This window comes from Silurus meridionalis, chromosome 25 (genome assembly GCF_014805685.1).
Source record: "Silurus meridionalis isolate SWU-2019-XX chromosome 25, ASM1480568v1, whole genome shotgun sequence".
Lineage (NCBI taxonomy): Eukaryota > Metazoa > Chordata > Actinopteri > Siluriformes > Siluridae > Silurus > Silurus meridionalis.
In genome coordinates this window covers 15,916,282-15,936,688 of record NC_060908.1, presented here as the reverse complement: position 1 = coordinate 15,936,688, position 20,407 = coordinate 15,916,282, and the positions used below count along the sequence as shown (strand labels likewise).

Here is a 20,407-nt window from a genome sequence, read left to right as displayed (position 1 = left end):
TCTTCACCCTGCAACCGCACCCCTCCACTGCCCTCCCTCTCATTCACACACATGTACTCTGTCTTACTCCTACTGACTTTCATTCCCCTTCTCTCCAGCATGTACCTCCACCTCTCCAGGCTCTACTCAAACTGCTCTCTACTCTCACCACAAATCACAATATCATCCACAAACATCATAGTCCACGGAGACTCCTGTCTGACCTCGTCCGTCAACCTGTCCATCACCACTGCAAACAGGAAAGGGCTCAGAGCCGATCCTTGATCCAACCTCCACCTTAAACCAGTCTATTGTTCCTATTGCACACTTCACTGCTGTCACACTGTCCTCATACATGTCCTGCACCACCCTCACATACTTCTCTGACACACCTGACACCTGGTGTCATATCAAGGATTTTTTTTTTCTCTTTTTCAAAAAGCCCGTGACGAGGTCTGCCATGTTAACTCCTCCTCCCTTCTTTCATTAGCTTAGACTTGGCATAGAGACCACACCCATTTCTCTCTCTCTCTCTCTTTTTTTTAACTGTAATAATTTCTGTTGTAAAAATGTCAGCAATAATAAATACCATATAAAAACAGTAAACAAATATTTAATAAACATTTTCAAAGACATAAATAAAACACCAAGAATTAAATACCAATTTGAAAGCTTTTTTAATTGCAAATAAAATATACACTGATTAATGTTCACGTATTTATTTGTGCATGTTAGTGGTGCTTAAAAAGCATCAACATTATAATCTTGCATACTTATTATTATTATTATTATTATTATTATTATTATTATTACATTTTGAAATGCAAATACATTTAAAAGAAAACGTGTCCGGTTCACACACGTCCTGGCGAGGTCTTTTCACAATTTTAAAGAGACATGAGATTATGAAGAACATACTTCAGCGAACAGCCTCATCTTCATCTTCATCTCACTGCTGGTGCAGCCAATGTTCAGCGTCGCGATGTCCTTGTGCAGTGCATTGTGGGTAATGCGCAGTACCATGTCCTGAAGCTTGGGACGTTTTGTAAAACGGTCGACGTCCCGACACACAACGTCCGCCCAAAACCTGGAGAGATCGTGATGAATCCAACATGGCCGCCTGCACCCCCTGTAGCGTGGTAGGATGACGTGCTCGTGGTTCGATCAATCTTTAGTTTGTTCGGTATCCTGCGCTGCGATTGGCTGGATTTGTGCGGCGGTGGAGATCGTTCCCGCTCTGTGGGCGAGCCGCTGCAGGACGAGATCGGCCGTGCTGCTGAGACTGTGCTGTGAGGATAATATACCAAGAATAAATAAACAAATCAAAACACACTTTTCATGTTTCATCATCACACACTCTTTCCATAAAATAAATTTTTTATGAAATAGCTGTGAACTAACAGTGACCTGTAATATATGCAGTCCCTTTATGGTCAGGATGGCCAGCTCCTTCAGTCCGTCCCCAGTCAGGTCCAGGTAGATGATTGACAGCAGGGGGCTCTTAAAGCTCCGCCTCCATATCAGCTGGAACTGCCCGTCCATGCTGCCTGTCGGCTGCTGGAATTTGTAGCAGAGCAGATCCTGTAGAGGGGGGACGCAAATGTGTTTAGTGAGTACCTCGTGTGTGTGTGTGTGTGTGTGTGTGTGTGTACATAAATATGACTTGTACCTGTCCATAGGTTCCCAGCAGCACCTCCAACTGTCCATCAAAGTCCAGGTCAATAATGAGGGCACACAGCGCTGCATCACTCTGATCACTTCCTGCCAAACACACCGGCCTGCTGACACCACAACGCTCGACATCTCTGACCACACACACACACACACACACACACACTCAAATTCATACAATTTAAAAAAGAACATAAATATATACGTATAGTTAAAAAGGCATCTGAGGTGCACCTGTAAACCACCGCCATCTCTAGAGTGCTGCTGACCAACAGGTTATACTCCATCACCTGATTCCCCTGATCTACACACACACACACACACACACACACACACACACACACACTTACATATACACCACAAACACTTGCAGTTTTTTGTGGTCCAATACAGGACATTACACACACACACACACACACACACACACACACACACACCGCATGTGCTGCTGATCTCAGCCGCCACCTTCAGAGGGAAAAGTAACACTGTGGATATGGGACTGTCCTGCTGCAACCGCCAACTCTGGAGGATCTCTGAAACACACACACACACACACACACACACACACACACACACACACACCATGATGTGTAAACCTTCACATAGTGTATTAAATCCTGTTCATAAATACGTGCTGTTGCATTACGTGTGTGTGTGTGTGTGTGTGTGTGTGTGTGTGTGTGTGTGCGCGTTACCAGGTCCTCTCTGGTTGACGAGCGCGAGCCCCACGCAGCCGTTCTGACAGCCGAAGGCCGTGAGCCGACGACTTCCTTCGATGCTCAGAACGTTCATCCACAACACACTGCAGCACGCACGCACACACACACACACACACACACACACACACACACACACACACACACACACACACACACACGTTAGTCTACTACTACATTAATTTGTTTGCGTTAGAAGTGAGCAAAAATATTCGACAACTCTTTCAAGTGGAAAGGAATGAAGTCATCAGATATCACGTCATGCCATGTCACGTCACGTCACGTCACGTCACTTCAGAGCTGAGGGGAAATAAAAGTAGCAAAGGAATCAAAGACTCACTTGCTGGGCAGATCGTTCAGCTCGGGGAAGAAACGCTCTACTGGCTGCTCCTCAAACTGGTGCAGTGAAGCGTTCTGCCAATCAGAGAGCAGGAGAGAGATGAATCAGCCAATCAAATTTCAGACAGATCATTCTACAAAAAAACTAACAAAAAAAACAAAAACAAAACAAAAGAACAAAACACAACGCACTAGGGGCGACCCCGAATAGTCAAAGACTCGATGCTTCTAATTATTATCCATGATGCTGCTTTTAGAACATGCTCTTATGCCGAATACACACACACACACACACACACACACACACACACACACACACACACACACACAACCTACCTCTTTATAGAGATGTATGCGCTGATCGTGGCCACTAAGCAGAAATACGGTCTCTCGCTGACCTTCTTCATACTGCAGCCTGCAGTATAAACACACACACACACACACACACACACACCTCTATTTTCGTCAGGTAAAAAAATTTCACAAGTGTTTGAATGTGAAAGAACGAGTTAATCTGGCAGAAGGTGCACTGAAGGAACATGTACACTCACTCGGTGTGATACAGCTGAAAAGGAGTGAACTGCAGCTCCAGGTTCAGGCAGCTTTCTGTGAGGAACACAAACCATCCGTCTTTATATCACTCTGTCCTCTACATCTGCCTCTGTCAAACCAACCACCTGCATGTCTTGCCTCCATTCAATTATCCACCGATCCATCCATCCATCCATCCATCCATCCATCCACCTCCTCCTCCACCTCTTTTCCTCCTGCCTGGAGGCTCAACCCTCAGCTTGATATCCCCTACAGAATTTCCCCATGTCCTTCATCTGCACATGACCAAACCACCTCTCCCTATGTCCCTAAAACGTCCTCATGTCCATGTCCAGTTCCTCCCCATCAAAACCTCAGCATCTTCAACTCCAATCAATCCATCAGTACTACTGAATAAACACGTGTGACTTACGAGCGATGGACTCCAGGTTGAACTCTGATCCCGGCTCGTACTCGCAGTAGATGTTCAAGAACGGCGTCGCCTTATCACCCGAGTCCTGGGAGAGAGAAAACCATAACCATTTTACACTGATCCCTCCATCCTCTACCACTGCACCACTGATCCCTCCATCCTTTACCATTCCATCACTAATCCTTCCATCCTCTCCCACTGATCCCTCCATCCTCTACTACTCCACCACTGATCCCTCCATCCTCTACCACTCCACCACTGATCCCTCCATCCTCTACCACTCCTTACTGATCCCTCCATCCGCTACCATTCCACCACTAATCCTTCCATCCTCTCCCACTGATCCCTCCATCCTCTACTACTCCACCACTGTTCCTCCCATCCTTTACCATTCCACCACTGATCCCTCCATCCTCTACCACTGCACCACTGATCCCTCCATTTTCTACCATTCCATTACTAATCCTTCCATCCTCTCCCACTGATCCCTCCATCCTCTACCACTCCACAACTGATCCCTCCATCCTTAACCATTCCACCACTGATCCCTCCATCCTCTACCACTGATTCCTCCATCCTCTACCACTGCCCCACTGGTCCCTCCATCCTCCACCATTCCACCACTGATCCCTCCATCCTCGATCAGTGGTGGAGTGGTAGAGTTGGATCCACATACGGCTAAAAACACTAGGTGTCCCAATACCTTTGTCAATATAGTGTATATTTAGAGCACATGATTAGATCAGGACTGAAAAATCTAAAGTTAATCTGAAGGTTGAATGAAAACCAGGAGAGGTTTAAGTGCACCTTGATGAATGTGATTCCCACCACCAGGCCTCTGTGAGGAGCAGATTTGTTGAAGGCATCGATGGACACGATCTCAGCATCGACTGGGAGAGATAATACAAAATAACTGAACAGTTCGGAAAAAACGCAGAAGTAAAACAGTCTGGTGGATCCCAGTCCGAAACTGATGGACTAGATTTGATTTAAGATGAACATCATGAACAGTTCCACAGCTCTGGAAAAAAAAATCTAGTTTTTCTTAAACCTGAATCTCTACATAAATGGCAGCCATTGAATTCCAGTGTCTACTGAATTCCAAGACAGAAACACCTCATTCATTTAATGATATACTGATCAACCCTCCACTGAGCAGGATGACCACCAAGTGACCTACAAAGTGACCTGTCACTTTCTACAAATAAATGCTGTGAATGACAATGTGTTTATTTGGGATTTGGCAGAAAATGTCCTCAGTATTAGAAAAAATAAATGTTTTACATATAATGATTATTTACTGTAGGGCTTTTTAAGGCTGCTAACCTCTGGAAGAATGAAGCAGGGCTTAAAGAACAAACTTAATATGTTCGTGAGGGAACTCAGATTTTAACATGTTCCACATATAAACCAAGAATTGCATTTGGTAAACATGTGCACCATACCGAAAGTCCGGTACCGAAACAGTTCGGTACGGACACGTGTACCGTTACACCCCTACTATTTATTAACATTTCACTAGAGCTGATCAATGCATTATGTGGTGATGATGCTGATGATAATGATGATGATGATGATGGTGGTGGTGGTGGTGATGGTGGTGATGGTGATGTTGGTACCTGGTATGTAAGTGAACTGCACCTCTTTAGCCACAGGTCGGATTTTTTGCTGCAGGTCCTGATATCGGAAACAAACCACTTTTCCCTTCAGCGTGGCGGCCAGCAGCTCGTCTTCTCCCGCTTGGCACAGGCCGTAAATATTACTCTGTGACGGGAAGCGACTGAAACTGTCCTCTGCAAACGGACACAAATCTTCAGCGTCAGCCATCATCATCCCAAAGCCCTACTTCATTCAACTTCACTTCAAGTTCCCCAGAAACAAAACTTCCGGGTTGGAGGCGGTTGCTAAGTGAATTCTGCCAATCAGACGCAAGGTCCGTCAGGCGACCAATCAGATTCAGTTATATACCGTGACGCGCTATGTAAAGCCGATCATGCACGAAGATGCACGAAGAATACCGAAAACAGCACATATTTTCTATATGAAGTTTCTCTTAAACGGTATGATGCGGTGTGCTTTTTAATTATTATGCAAATTATATAGAATTACATAATAATTGAACAAATTATTTTTTTTATCGGATTGGTTATTTTAAACAACATTTAAAATGTAAGTAATAAATCATTAACTTAACTGATGTTAGTTATAACAATAAATATATCTAACGATTTCAATCACATTACTAACTAATTAACAACTAATTAATGCTTATTAATCACCACCAATAAATGATATTAGATTATTTTATAATGTGTGTGTGTGTGTGTGTGTGTGTGTGTGTGTGTGTGTGTGTGTGTGTGTGTGTGTGAAGAAAAGTTGATATATAAGAGAGCGCATTACCACTAGAGGACAGTCATGCTGTCGTACCAGGAACACACTGTAGTGAAATTCTCCATCCACCGTTCATGATGCAAACTGTTAGTTCTACACAGAAAAGCCTGGAAACTGTCCCGGGGAAGTCAAATCATATTTTAACTCCTAAAATGGCAATAAAGAACTTGGTGTCATCTCAAAGTGGTGTTCAAATTGTATACCAACTCTGTGAAAAGCGTAATAAAATATTGTTGTGGACAAATAAGAAGTCTAAACTTGTTGAAATATGTCTGCCACTTGAACTCCAAGAAGCATTTACGTAAACATGAAAAATGTATGAGGCTTGTGATTGTCATAAAATTATCCGCTGCAGCAGAGGTAGCCCTCTGTGTCGGTTTTCATTAGAGTCTGTTTCATGACAGGGTTTGGAGATATTGAAGATACATTACAATTTATTTTTAAAGTAATAAGAAAGGTGTGTCCAGAATTGTGACTGATACGGAATGTTTGTATATCTATCTATCTATCTATCTATCTATCTATCTATCTATCTATCTATCTATCTATCTATCTATCTATCTATATATCTATATGCATGTGTGTGTATGTGTGTGTGTGTGTGTGTACACAAATAAAGTGTGTAAGAGGGGGACTGGAGAGTGTGTTTTGCATGTGGGCTGTGTGTGCACTTCTTCAGGGATTAGGAGTGTGTGAGTGATTGGTGCTGACAGCAGTGTGTGTATTACTGGCTGGCCAGGAGATTAAACCCGTTCTTTTTAGGCTTCCTAATCTGGATTATCAGATGCCGTGTGCCAGCAATGACGTGTCTCACACTCTTTCTCCACCTTTCTATCGTTCTGTCTCTCTTTCTCATTTCCTCTAGTTCTCTCTTTCTATCTGACTCTGTCGACCTTACGTTTCATCACATTGTCCATTTTTCCAAACTTCATCATGTCTCTCTCTGTTTTGCTTACAGTAGTCATCTCCGTACTCCGTACTAGGAGCAATCCCTTTGCAATGTGTGTGTGTGTGTGTGTGTGTGTGTGTGTGTGTGTGTGTGTGCATGCACGTGTGGATTAAAGGATAGTCCACTTCCATAATTGCTTGTATGGCTGTCTAGCTGCTGGTGGCCAGATGGACGCCCCGTCCACCCACATCATCCTCCTGAAAACTTCCCAGTTCACAAACTGAGCATAAAAACAAGAAAAGAATTATGTTTACTCTGTAATATTTTAAATATATTTACATAAATAGCATAAATCCACCATAAATAAAAGCTTGGTAATGCTAAATGGACTTTCTTACATTACTGATGGTCTGAACTACATTACAATAAATAAGTTATTGTTTATAAGGGTTTAGCATTTTGCCTGTTAGCTAACATCACATTTACAAGCTAGCAAAAACAAATAGTGTGCTAATCTATTAAACATTGTTAAACTATTCAGCTATAGCCATGGTTTGGTTGTTTCAACATGCTGGAAAAAAGAAAACTGCATCTGTCTAATGTCCTAATCAATAATCTAAGATACATTTTTCCAAACATTTTGTGACCAATCATCTAAAAATCCTCCGATATTGTTTTATAATCTTTTGTAGATGCTTTAATATTGGTGCCCAGTCTTTTAAAATGCTCCACAGTTACTGTCCAATGCTCAAACGTTACTGTTCAGTGTTCTGTAACAGTTCTAGTGTCATTGTGCAATATTCAAAACAGAAGTCAAATTTTAGAGTCAAATCTTCTGAAAAAGACTCAAATGTCCAAAGATTTGAAAATGCTTTAAAGGTTACTGTCGAATCTTCAAAGGAGTTCTGTGTTCTGTGCAATATTATCATGTATCGAAGAATGGATGTGTGAATGGATCAAGCAATGGAAGAATACATTGGATGGATGGATGGATGGATGGATGGATGGATGGATGGATGGACAGATAGATCTTTATATATAAATTAATGCATTGGAATGATTCACGCAGGAAAATGTTATAAATATTTGTATAATTCAGAGAGATGAGCTAATTTAGACTTCAAATATGCAGTAATTTTACTGTCCAAATTTATTTATGCATTAATTGACCCAGTCCTCCATCCATCCATCCATCCATCCATCCATCCATCCATCCATCCATCCATCCATCCATCTATCCATCTATACATTCATCTGTCCATTCATCCATCCATACAGACATCCATCTAGGCACCATTAGGCCAATTCATTCATTATCACATATACCCATCCATCCATCCATCCATCCATCCATCCATCCATCCATCCATCCATCCATCTATCCATCTATCCATCCACTTATCCATCCACTCATCCATCCATTCATTAATCCATCCATCCAATAAATCCTGCTTTTCTATGAATTTATCCATTAATTTCTAGGTCCATCCACACATCAATTCATATTTCCAGCCATCATTACATTTATCCATTACTTCATTTATACATCCACTGTCCCAGTCATCCATCTATCTATCTATCTATCTATCTATCTATCTATCTATCTATCTATCTATCTATCTATCTATCTATCTATCTATCTATCTATCTATCTATCTATCTATCTATCTATCTATCTATCTATCTATCTACCTATCTATCTATCTATCTATCTATCTATCTATCTATCTATCTATCTATCTATCTATCTATCTATCTATCCATCCATCCATCCATCCATCCATCCCACTTTCCACAGTAAGGCCTCTCTCTGTCTTTTTGAGATCTCTGTCCATCATGTTTCTTTAAACTGAATTCAGCTGCATTCTGTCATGTGAGACACATCTTCACGTTTTGACAGAAGAAACATTTACCTGAATGACTTTTTTTTAAGACAAATTCACTTTCCAAAGTAATTAAAAAGGTACAGAAGAATTAACACTTCACTGACATGGTCCTCTGAAACTTACCTTCTCTTTCAGTGCGCTCTGTCCATCCTCTTCTCCTCTTTCTGTCCCACTGATGAGAAATGACTATTTTCCCCCTTTATCCTGTACTAAGAGACTTATTGAGATTTATTTGAGATAAAGCACATCATAATAAGTCAGCCCAACTCTCTCTCTCTCTCTCTCTCTCTCTCTCTCTCTCTCTCTCTCTCTCTATCCATCTCTCTATCATTCTCTCCATGTGTGTGATTAAATAAAATATGTAAATGCAGCATGAGAAAATTAGTTAGTTTTTTATAAGATAATACATAAAGACTCAAATAATTATTACACATTATTGGAATATTGTAAATATAAATGTATAAATATATAAAAAATAAAATATCAGTGATCAGTTTCATGCAGCTTTCGAGTCGATCATGGAAGCAACAAGTGTGATTCAAAAAAAGAGCTTTTTAGGTTTCGTGGATGAATCGTTCTCATGCTGAAGTGAAGAGATTTGTGTTCTAACATCTCTGCAGGCGAGTCACATGAACACTACAGTAGAGTGAAATCATAGACCAGTTTCTCGCACCATAAATAATCACCTATAAGACCAACATATTATTCCATTTTTATGCTACAGAAGAAAGAATAAATTCTTCCATCTATCTATTAGACAATAAGGCAGGTACATATATCTGTGCCAGAAAAGAAGAGAAGAAAAGAAAAGAAAAGAAAAGAAAAGAAAAGAAAAGAAAAGAGAAGAAAAGAGAAGAAAAGAGAAGAAGAAGAAGAGAAGAGAGAAGAGAGAGAAGAGAGAGAAGAGAAGAAAGAGAAGAGAAGAGAAGATTGTAAAAGAGAAGAGAAGAGAAGAAGAGAAGAAAACAGAAGAGAAGAGAAGATTGTAAAAGAGAAGAGAAGAGAAGAGAAGAGAAGAGAAGAGAAGAGAAGAGAAGAAAATAGAAGAGAAGAGAAGATTGTAAAAGAGAAGAGAGAAGAGAAGAGAAGAGAAGAGAAGAAGAGAAGAGAAGAAAATAGAAGAGAAGAGAAGATTGTAAAAGAGAAGAGAGAGAAGAGAAGAGAAGAGAAGAAAAGAGAAGAGAAGAGAAGATTGTAAAAGAGAAGAGAAGAGAAGAGAAGAGAAGAGAAGAGAAGAAAGAGAAGAGAAGAGAAGAGAAGAAAATAGAAGAGAAGAGAAGATTGTAAGAGAAGAGAAGAGAAGAGAAGAGAAGAGAAGAGAAGAGAAGAGAAGAGAACATATGCAGTTATTTGTCACGTGTGCATTACAGCACAGTAAAATTCTTTCTTCACATGTTCCCAGTATATTAGGAAGCTGGGGGAGGGTTAAGGGCCTTGCTCAGGGGTCCATCAGTGACGTAATAATGGTTAGACCATAATAAAACTATATGAGGTAAAGATCATGAGGGACTTAAAGAAGAAACAAACAAAACAGATACTAAAAATTGCAGTTCAAGAAGAGGAAACCGAATGAGGAGAAGGGAGGGAGAAGAGAGAGACGGAGACAAAAAGAGATATAAGAGAGAGAGCGGGACAGAGAGAGAGAGAGAGAGAGAGAGAGAGAGAGAGAGAGAGCGGGACAGAGAGAGAGAGAGAGAGAGAGAGAGAGAGAGAGAGAGGACAGAGAGAGAGAGAGAGAGAGCGAGACAGAGAGAGAGAGAGACAGAGAGAGAGAGAGAGAGCGAGAGAGAGAGAGAGAGAGAGAGAGAGAGACAGAGAGAGAGAGAGAGAGAGAGAGAGAGAGAGCGAGACAGAGAGAGAGAGAGAGAGAGAGAGAGAGAGAGAGAGAGAGAGAGAGAGAGAGAGAGAGAGAGAGAGAATCTGCTCAATGATTAGCTCTCCTTAGTTTTTTTTTAATGAAACACACCCTGGTCAGTTGTAGTGAGTTGTAGAAGTGGTGTGTGTGTGTGTTTGGATGTGTGTGGATGTGTGGATGATAACAGAGGTTCTTTGGTTCTTCTGGTGCACTAGAGTGAGGAACTCGGGCAGATCAGCATGATGTCCTATATGAAGCAGCCTCAGTTCGGGTTAACGCTGCCGGCTCCCGGGATGGAGCTTCTGCACCCCGCCGCCTCTTTCCCCGGTCAGTACACCGCTCCAGAGTGTGGTACAGAGAAGAACACTTCAGTGGTGTTTACTTTAACATAGTTTATTATAATATCTATTCAAAACTAGTTCCTTTCATAACTACATTTATTTGATTATACATTTCTTCTGCTCCTTCTTTTTACTGTACATAATAATAATAGTAATAATAATAATAATAATAATAATAATAATAATAATAATAATAATAATAATAATAATAATGATGATAATAATGATGATGATAATAATAATAATAATAATAATAATAATAATAATAATAATAATGATGATAATAATGATGATGATAATAATAATAATAATAATAATAATAATAATAATAATAGTTATTTCTATGACTATAATAATAGGAAATAACTCAATAATTCATAACAAACAGGACGGTAAATAATTTCTATTTCCTGCTACCGGGGTCGGTATTTAGGAATGTAGTAGTAATAATAATAATAATAATAATAATAATAATAATAATAATAATAATAATAATAATAATAGTAATAATAGCTAAAAATGTAAAATATTTGTAGTGAATATTGAGTCTGAGAGTAAAATCTGTTTTTTTTAATAATCCGGTATTTTTACGGTACAGATTTATAAACGCGTTGCAGCTCAATTCGGTTCACTGTTTTGTTTCTACAGAATTTATTAATGAAAATATGAAAAGTGCATCATGATACAGTTACAGAACAGTAGAGAAATGAGCTCTGACACACACTGAACAAATCAATAACTGAAATATAAAATAAAATGTATAAAAAGCAGTTTTTGTTGGTGTGTTTTTTTATCTGTTAAAATGAAACACCGGATGATAATCTCTAAATATTTTATGATTAATTCTGGGAGTTTTGATTGTTCCGAATATGATTTATTTACAAAACGCAATTATAAAGAAATAAACAGGTAGAAAAATACGGAAAGACAAACGAAAAAAAGAGTTTTATTTATTTGTGAAACTTAAAAAAAAACATCATATTTACAAAGAAACAAAAGGTAAAAGCGAAGAAACAAAAACAAACAAAAATACGCATTTTTTTTCAAGGATTAATTTTGTTAATTTTGAGTCACGTGTGTTTACACTGATAACATGCTACTCGTGTACTTTATATTCTAATTCTATTTATTTCATGATTTTTCATGTTGGGAAAAAAAAAACATTTCTCAGATATTTTTGTGGATTTTTTTGAGACGGAACATCAAGTTTGTTTAATATAACAAATATATTCAGAGAGAGAGGGAGAGAGAGAGAGAGAGAGAGAGAGAGAGAGAGAGAGAGAGAGAGAGAGAGAGAGAGAGAGAGAGAGAGAGAGAGAGAGAGAGAGAGAGAGAGAGAGAGAGAGAGAGAGAGAGAGAGAGAGAGAGAGAGAGAGAGAGAGAGAGAGAGAGAGAGAGAAAGAGAAAGAGAGAGAGAGAGAAAGAAAGAGACAGAGAGAGAGAGAGAGCGAGAGAGAGAGAGAGAGAGAGAGAGAGAGAGAGAGAGAGAGAGAGAGAGAGAGAGAGAGAGAAATAGAAAGAGACAGAGAAAAAGAGAAAGAGAGAGAGAGAGAGAGAGAGAGAGAGAGAGAGAGATTGTGATTGATGTGAAGATAAATAATAATATAAAGTGGTGATAAAAATGAATTAGATGTTCTATAAAACTGTAAGTTTGTCTCTGATGGCGGTGGAGACTGAAAACTTGTCCAACATATGAAGAAATCTGTCCAACTGTCCAACTTTGCTTATTACATTTATAATTCAAGCAATTACTCATGCAGATCTTTATTGTGATTGTGATTGTGTTGGTCTTCAGCGACTCCGAGAAAGCAGCGTAGAGAGCGCACCACCTTCACCAGAACTCAGCTGGACATTTTGGAAGCACTGTTCACGAAGACTCGCTACCCAGACATCTTCATGAGGGAGGAGGTGGCCCTGAAAATCAACCTGCCCGAGTCCAGAGTTCAGGTGAGACTGCTGTTAGTGTGCAGATGTGATGCAGATGTGCAGGTGAACTCTGTAAGGCACGACTGATGATGCATGTTGGGAAATGATATAAATTCAGTGTGAATAAAACAATGCTGATCCTCCTCACAGTGCAGGTGAAGCACAAGAACGTGTAGGACACTGCAGGGGGGGGTGTTGAGTAGAGATAGAACAAGAACAATGCAGAAGAACTGAGTGCTGGAGAGATACAGGGACATACAGATCAGATGCGTGTAAGACACAGGTGAGAAAGAGAGTGGTTAAGTGGTTATGGCCACTGCCTTAACCACTAATCTCCCACCTCCCAGTGGCACCGTTGGAGGTTCTAACAGTTCTTTGATAATGAAAGGTGTGCAAATGTTACTGTTTCCTGTTGATGTCGCAATTTCCTGAATGATGTGATTGAAGGTCTTCCTTTTTTGTGCCTGTACCATAAATATATTCGACTTCACTAATGAAGAGCCACCCCACAACTAAATATACCCCCCCCCCCTCCCCGGCTTTCTTGGTCTCTCTCTTAGGTCTGGTTCAAGAACCGGCGTGCCAAATGCCGTCAGCAGCAGCAACAACAGTCTAGCGGGCAACCCAAGCCCCGCCCTCCCAAGAAAAAGACTTCGTCTCCTCCCCCAGAGATGCCCTCAGATCTGGGAAACATTTCAGTGGCCCCACCACCTCCTCTTCCACCTTCAACCCTAGGGTCCACCCCCGTGTCTGTTTGGAGCCCCGCCTCTTTGTCGCCTCTTTCTGACCCTCTGTGTGGTTCAGGTACTGCATGCATGCAGCGTCCATATGCCATGAGCTATGGGCCAATGTCCTCCTACAGCACAGGATTTGGCTCGTCTCCATACTTCGACTGTGGCCCTTACCTATCGCCCGTTACCTCTCAGGAGGCTCTCTCACCCCTTGCAGTGCCCTCTGTAGGCACCTCACTAAGCCAGTCACCCTCGCTTGCCTCACAGGGTTACGGCATCTCGGCTTCGCTCGGCTTCGACTGCCTTGACTACAAAGACCAGCAGGCCTGGAAGCTCGGCTTCAGCACCGTCGACTGCCTCGATCACAAGTTCCAGGTGTTGTAGGAGCATGCGGATAAAAGGAATGAAAGAGAAAAAGAAACGATTCACAGCAGAGAAGAAGATACCACCTCGGCTGCAAATTCATAATCCAGAGCGGTTTTATGGACTGATTCAAGAGATCATCTATTTTTTAAAAAGATGGTGGCTGCATTTTGATGATTGGTTGACATTCTTGCTCAAGAACTTACCTCACACACATTCACTGGTTTATATTTATATACGCATGAAGTCTTAGTCAAGTCTCTGCCTAGCTGTTCTTACGTACTTCTAGTTTCTCTCGACTTGTTTGAGTTCACTCTTCTAGAAAGCTTTACAAATGATCGTCTTGTGCTTTTAGTTTGCTAATAGTGATCAACTGCTGAATTATTAAAAAAAAGTGATGGAATTTGATGTAGTTGTCATTAAAACTGAGTTGTTGCTAAAATGGTGCCTGTGGATCTTTTCATTTGTCTTGGTGTTGCCACTTCATTGTGTTTGCCTGAAAGTTACAATCCCAGTTCGTATACCAGTTCGTTCACAGTATATTTATTTGACTACATGTGTACTGTGAGTGCTATGATTGAATCAGACCCATGCAGGTTTGAATGCAAGTTTCTGCGGCTTGAAGTTTTTCAAGTAGACCAGGCAGACAATTAGGGCTCTGGGTTACTGATCAGAAGTTTGAGGGTTCAAGCCTTGGTATTGCCATGCTGCCAATCTTGCTGCCACTCTTAAACATGGGCATTAACCGTCTGTGCTCCAGAGATTCTGTATCATGGATGACCATGTGCTCTGATCCCAGCTTCCTGGAAATCATAAACATTGTAAACTTGCACGAAACTCATGCACAGGAATTTTCTAGGTTATTTAAAGAGATCGTAACCAATCAAACATTTTTGGGGTTATGTGTTTGGGGTCTTTAGTTCACTATGGTTAGCATGATCATTAGCCAATGAAACGTCTAAAAGATCAGAACTTTCCTCCCAAAAATATTTTGGGTTCACTTGACTGATTAAAAGCACACTTTCAAACTATCAAACTGTGTATTTTTTTTTTACATGTTGGTGTTTATTCAGAGATACAAGGATCAGATTTTACAAGCAGCTGGTGCCTTGATGTCATATGGTTACCAGTATGGTTACTAGTTTGTCACAACGTGTGTGTGGTGGTTGGGAAGGGGGTTATTTTAGTCCATGACCTGGAGAGAACCTCAATCTCCTTAACGTCAAATGGACACGAGCCTAAAGCAATTAGGCAGCAGGATTAGCAAAGACCCCTCGACCCAACCTTCTGTTCTTCTTCTAACATTTTGTCTTTGGAAATAATAAATATATATAATTATTTGCTGGAATTTTGATAATGAGCTTTTCTTCTGACTTGTGTCTGTTTGGCAACGCTGAGTGTTTTAGAATTTGTATTAAAGGGTTACCTGTGTATCTTGCACAATACCCTGCTATGTATAAGGGACAAACATTTGTGGACTCCTGAGCATCGTATGTCGATTGTTGAACATCCCATTCGACATTGATTCCCCATTTTCTGTTCTAATTCCCTCCAGTCTTCTGGGAAGATGTTCCACTAGATGTTCTTGTGGAGATTTGTGGTGATTTAAATGAGGAAGCCTGGGGTGCAGTCAGCATTCCAGTTTATCCTAAAGGTGATCAACTCCAACTTTAGGTTTCTTTTCTTCTTTTATTACCGTTGCCATGCTTTTTATCACTCCACCTCCATGGTGGACATGTAGCTCCCAGAAACTCATGGCCTCTCTCTTTTTTCCATTCCTCCACCCCCCAATCCTGTACGAGAGTTTTCTAATCCCGTTCTGACCTGAATAATGCCACGCAATCAGACCAGGGCCGGTGTGCACATATTATGTGTCTAACGATTATGTTTTCGAATGGTCTTGGATTGTATTAATCCTGAAAATGTTTGATGCAAAGTTGAATGCACAGAATGAAGAGTTGTTACAAAAACAGATCAGAGGCACGTTTAGCAGTTAATGAGTTCAACTTGTGCAATAGTTGGAGAATATGTGTGGTAATGTGGAAATTTATTGTTTTTTATAATCCAGTCTTGTCATTTTCTCAGAGAAAGATGGAGAAACACAACAACATGGCGGATCCGGATGGATGCAAAATCATCCAGAATACTTTATGTAAATTAAATCTCATTTTGATACGGCTTTCGGTGTGCTAATTGGACTAAGAACATTTATCCATTTTTATAGCACTCTATCTATCTATCTATCTATCTATCTATCTATCTATCTATCTATCTATCTATCTATCTATCTATCTATCTATCTATCTATCTATCTATCCATCCATCCATCCATCCATCCATCCATCCATCCATCCATCCATCCATCCTCAGGGTTATTAAAAAAACGCGGTGTTATGGCGACATCTGCTGGTTAGATTTTGCAATAGGTAAAAACATTCAACTGCAGAAAGTTTTTATCTTTCTGTTCTTTCTGACTTGTATATAACTTTTACTTAATTCACAAAGGTACATTTCTTTCTTTATCAGTAAAGTTCACTGGCTAACTGAGAATTTAACCAGGTTAACTAGAAAGTTAGCTAACAAGCATTAACTAATTGTTGCTGCTTTGGATATTGAAAGTAGAACATTTTCATTTTATTCAGCTCAAATTAACCAAATGATTTTAATAAAGATTTTGTCTGAACAAGATTTTCAAAGATCCAAGTCAGAAAAATGATCCGAACCTCCATGTACTTGTGTTCAGAAGAAACACTAATGCAACTAATGATAGTTATAGACAGTAAATTCCACCCTCTGGTGGTCAACATGGGTATTGCAGAGTTCTGATCCAATTATTGTTCACATAACATCTTTTTTCTCTCCCTAGGAGATGCTCCTTCATGCTCAGACTTGATTCTGAAATGCTTCTAAGCTGTTATTAAGGCCTGGAAGGAATTTATAAGCCTCAGTTCACAGAAGAAAAGCAACCTTATGTTGTACTAGTGGTCAGCAGTAACAGAGTTGATTTCAATAATTAAGTAAAAAATCATTTTAGACCATGGCTGGGATCAAACACGACCTTGTGACTGCAGATTATTTTCTAAAGTAGTGAAGTAACAGTGTGTATCAGTGCAGGATTGCCTATCAAACCCTGAACTCCTGCCCCTGAATATGGCACTGGCAAGCCCCGAATTCAGCTCCCTGAAGGTAAACAAGGAGTGTACATATACACACAGTGAATAATGGATCAGGATTGGAGGGCTGGAGCTCAGAGGTTGTTTTTCTGATAGATAGATGTTGCAAAGTTCCACCAACAAAAAAAATCAAACATTCCAAGAATCCTTCGATAACCAAAAACAAAAGTCTCCAGAATGTTCCAGAAACCAAAAACAAAGGCTTCCCGAATGCTTTAAGAACCAAAAACAAATGTTCACAGAATTTTTCAAGAACCAAAAAAAACCCGAATGTTTCCAAATATTTTAGGAACCAAAGCCAATCGTTCCCAAAATGGTGTGGGAACTAAAACCAAACAATTCAAGAATGTTTTTGGAACCAAAACCAAACATAAAACATATGAGGCAAAATCAAACCTTCCGAGATCCGAGTTCTCGTCTCGTGTACAGTCAGAGTCGTTAGTGTATTGAAGAATCTGGAGTAAAAAGTCAAATATTACACTTTTTTCCAGTCCATCCCATTATATAATGTTTGAAAAAACACTTTAATTTCTAGCTAGATAACCCGAGTACTTACACATGTACAAACGTAGTTAAAGAAAACACTACACCTCGTTACTGTAGTGATGGAACTGTGCATGAACTGGACGGTGACCAAAACAACTACCTGAGAAACAGAATCAGACATGTTTGGAGATCTAAACTGATTAACCTCTGCTATAACAATGTTTACATTTGAATGTTCATGACTAGAATGTCTCAGGAACCGAATGTTGTTTGCTGGATAACACGATGTCTTGCAAACAATTTGGCAATCATAACAAAAAACACCTAAAGAATGACTTGTTTTGTAAAATACTGCAAATTGTGAAACATGGAGATCTGAGAGACAGCTAGGGTTGCACCCATTTCCTGCAAAAAACAGAACAATGTGAAGAAGATCATGTATAAAAAAGCAACTCTGCTAAACTTCATCTGTTTCTCATCTGAAAAATCCAAATTATACCAAGAAAAGATCAAACTGACGTTTTTATGTGCATTTGAATTGTTGCGCAGTATTCAAGTGAATCTCCTCAGAAAGCTTTAGGAACTGAAACCAACCTTTCTCAGAATGTTCCAGGGACACAGTAACTAGTTCTTCTGACAACCAAGTGTCTTGCTAACCAGCTGGAAGGGTGAAGTTCTTGACTATGTCCAGAGGGTGATTGGGTGAAGGTGATCAGTGTGATGGGGGTGGAGGTGATCATGGTGATGGGGTGGAGGTGATCAGTGTGACGGGGGTGGAGGTGATCATGATGATGATCATGGTGATGGGGTGGAGGTGATCAGTGTGACGGGGTGGAGGTGATCATGATGATGATCAGGGTGATGGGGTTGGAGGTGATCAGGGTGATGGGGTGGAGGTGATCAGGGTGATGGGGTGGAGGTGATCAGGGTGATGATCAGGGTGATGGGGTGGAGGTGATCAGGGTGATTGGGTGGAGGTGATCAGGGTGATGGGGTGGAGGTGATCAGGGTGATGATCAGGGTGATGGGGTGGAGGTGATCAGGGTAATGATCAGGGTGATGGAGGTGGAGGTGATCAGGGTGATGGGGTGGAGGTATCTGGGTGATGGGGTGGAGGTGATCAGGGTGATGGGGTGGAGGTGATCAGGGTGATGGGGTGGAGGTGATCATGGTGATGAGGTGAAGGTGATCAGGGTGATGGGGTGGAGGTGATCAGGGTGATGGGGGTGGAGGTGATCAGGGTGATGGGGTGGAGGTGATCATTGTGATCGGGGTGGAGGTGATCAGGGTGATGGGGTGGAGGTGATCAGGGTGATGGGGTGAAGGTGATCAGGGTGATGGGGTGAAGGTGATCAGGGTGATGGTCTGGAGGTGATCAGTTTGATGGGGTGGAGGTGATCAGGGTGATGGGGTGGAGGTGATCGGGGTGATGGGGTGGAGGTGATCAGGGTGATGGGGTGGAGGTGATCAGGGTGATGGGGTGGAGGTGATCAGTATGATGGGGTGGAGGTGATCAGGGTGATGGGGTGGAGGTGATCAGGGTGATGGGGTGAAGGTGATCAGGGTGATGGGGTGAAGGTGATCAGGGTGATGGTCTGGAGGTGATCAGTGTGATGGGGTGGAGGTGATCATGGTGATGAGGTGAAGGTGATCAGGGTGATGGGGTGGAGGTGATCAGGGTGATGGGGTGGAGGTGATCAGGGTGATGGGGTGGAGGTGATCATTGTGATCGGGGTGGAGGTGATCAGGGTGATGGGGTGGAGGTGATCAGGGTGATGGGGTGAAGGTGATCAGGGTGATGGGGTGGAGGTGATTAGGGTGATGGGGTGGAGGTGATCAGGGTGATGGGGAGGAGGTGATCAGGGTGATGGGGTGGAGGTGATCAGGGTGATGGGGTGGAGGTGATCAGGGTGATGGGGTGGAGGTGATCAGGGTGATGGGGTGGAGGTGATCAGGGTGATGGGGTGGAGGTGATCAGGGTGATGGGGTGAGGTGATCAGGGTGATGGGGTGGAGGTGATCAGTGATGGGGTGGAGGTGATCAGGGTGATGGGGTGAGGTGATCAGGGTGATGGGGTGAAGGTGATCAGGGTGATGGGGTGAGGTGATCAGGGTGATGGTCTGGAGGTGATCAGTGTGATGGGGTGGAGGTGATCAGGGTGATGGGGTGAAGGTGATCAGGGTGATGGGGTGGAGGTGATCGGGGTGATGGGGTGGAGGTGATCAGGGTGATGGGGAGGAGGTGATCAGGGTAATGGGGTGGAGGTGATCAGGGTGATGGAGGTGGAGGTGATCAGGGTGATGGGGTGGAGGTGATCAGGGTGATGGGGTGGAGGTGATCAGGGTGATGGGGTGAGGTGATCAGGGTGATGGGGTGGAGGTGATCATGGTGATGAGGTGAAGGTGATCAGGGTGATGGGGTGGAGGTGATCAGGGTGATGGGGTGGGTGATCAGGGTGATGGGGTGGAGGTGATCATTGTGATCGGGGTGGAGGTGATCAGGGTGATGGGGTGGAGGTGATCAGGGTGATGGGGTGAAGGTGATCAGGGTGATGGGGTGAAGGTGATCAGGGTGATGGTCTGGAGGTGATCAGTTTGATGGGGTGGAGGTGATCAGGGTGATGGGGTGGAGGTGATCGGGGTGATGGGGTGGAGGTGATCAGGGTGATGGGGTGGGTGATCAGGGTGATGGGGTGGA

General features: G+C 41.8%; 2 protein-coding genes across 3 annotated transcripts; one reads left to right on the top strand and one right to left on the bottom strand.

Moving 5' to 3' along the window:
• Positions 1-632: 632 nt before the first annotated feature.
• Positions 633-5,942, bottom strand: kptn (kaptin (actin binding protein)). 2 transcript variants are annotated; one of them, XM_046839482.1, is made up of 12 exons: positions 5,289-5,942; positions 4,477-4,559; positions 3,670-3,754; positions 3,257-3,311; positions 3,042-3,120; positions 2,707-2,780; positions 2,346-2,452; positions 2,088-2,183; positions 1,885-1,954; positions 1,649-1,784; positions 1,387-1,560; positions 633-1,261 (listed from the first exon to the last, which is right to left on the bottom strand). In XM_046839482.1, the coding sequence occupies exons 1-12, from the start codon at positions 5,500-5,502 to the stop codon at positions 1,151-1,153; spliced, it is 1,284 nt and encodes a 427-aa protein (XP_046695438.1). In that variant the 5' UTR covers positions 5,503-5,942; the 3' UTR covers positions 633-1,150. The 2 variants fall into 2 exon arrangements, with proteins under 2 accessions (XP_046695438.1, XP_046695437.1); XM_046839481.1 differs by having other exon boundaries at positions 633-1,266; positions 5,289-5,935.
• A 4,767-nt stretch (positions 5,943-10,709) lies between these two features.
• Positions 10,710-14,493, top strand: crx (cone-rod homeobox). The gene is made up of 3 exons (XM_046839506.1): positions 10,710-11,017; positions 12,827-12,978; positions 13,518-14,493. The coding sequence occupies exons 1-3, from the start codon at positions 10,930-10,932 to the stop codon at positions 14,070-14,072; spliced, it is 795 nt and encodes a 264-aa protein (XP_046695462.1). The 5' UTR covers positions 10,710-10,929; the 3' UTR covers positions 14,073-14,493.
• The last annotated feature ends 5,914 nt before the right edge of the window (positions 14,494-20,407 follow it).

What these genes read in the sequence shown, in the direction of transcription:
- kptn (XM_046839481.1), bottom strand. Translation starts at nt 5,502, where the DNA reads ATGATGATGGCTGACGCTGAAGATTTGTGTCCGTTTGCAGAGGACAGT. An exon ending in CTGAACGATCTGCCCAGCAA is followed by an intron (nt 2,453 to 2,706) that starts GTGAGTCTTTGA and finishes TGCGTGCTGCAG; the next exon opens with TGTGTTGTGGATGAACGTTC. An exon ending in TGCTGGGAACCTATGGACAG is followed by an intron (nt 1,561 to 1,648) that starts GTACAAGTCATA and finishes CCCCCTCTACAG; the next exon opens with GATCTGCTCTGCTACAAATT.
- crx (XM_046839506.1), top strand. Translation starts at nt 10,930, where the DNA reads ATGATGTCCTATATGAAGCAGCCTCAGTTCGGGTTAACGCTGCCGGCT. An exon ending in CCCCGCCGCCTCTTTCCCCG is followed by an intron (nt 11,018 to 12,826) that starts GTCAGTACACCG and finishes GTTGGTCTTCAG; the next exon opens with CGACTCCGAGAAAGCAGCGT. An exon ending in TGCCCGAGTCCAGAGTTCAG is followed by an intron (nt 12,979 to 13,517) that starts GTGAGACTGCTG and finishes TCTCTCTCTTAG; the next exon opens with GTCTGGTTCAAGAACCGGCG.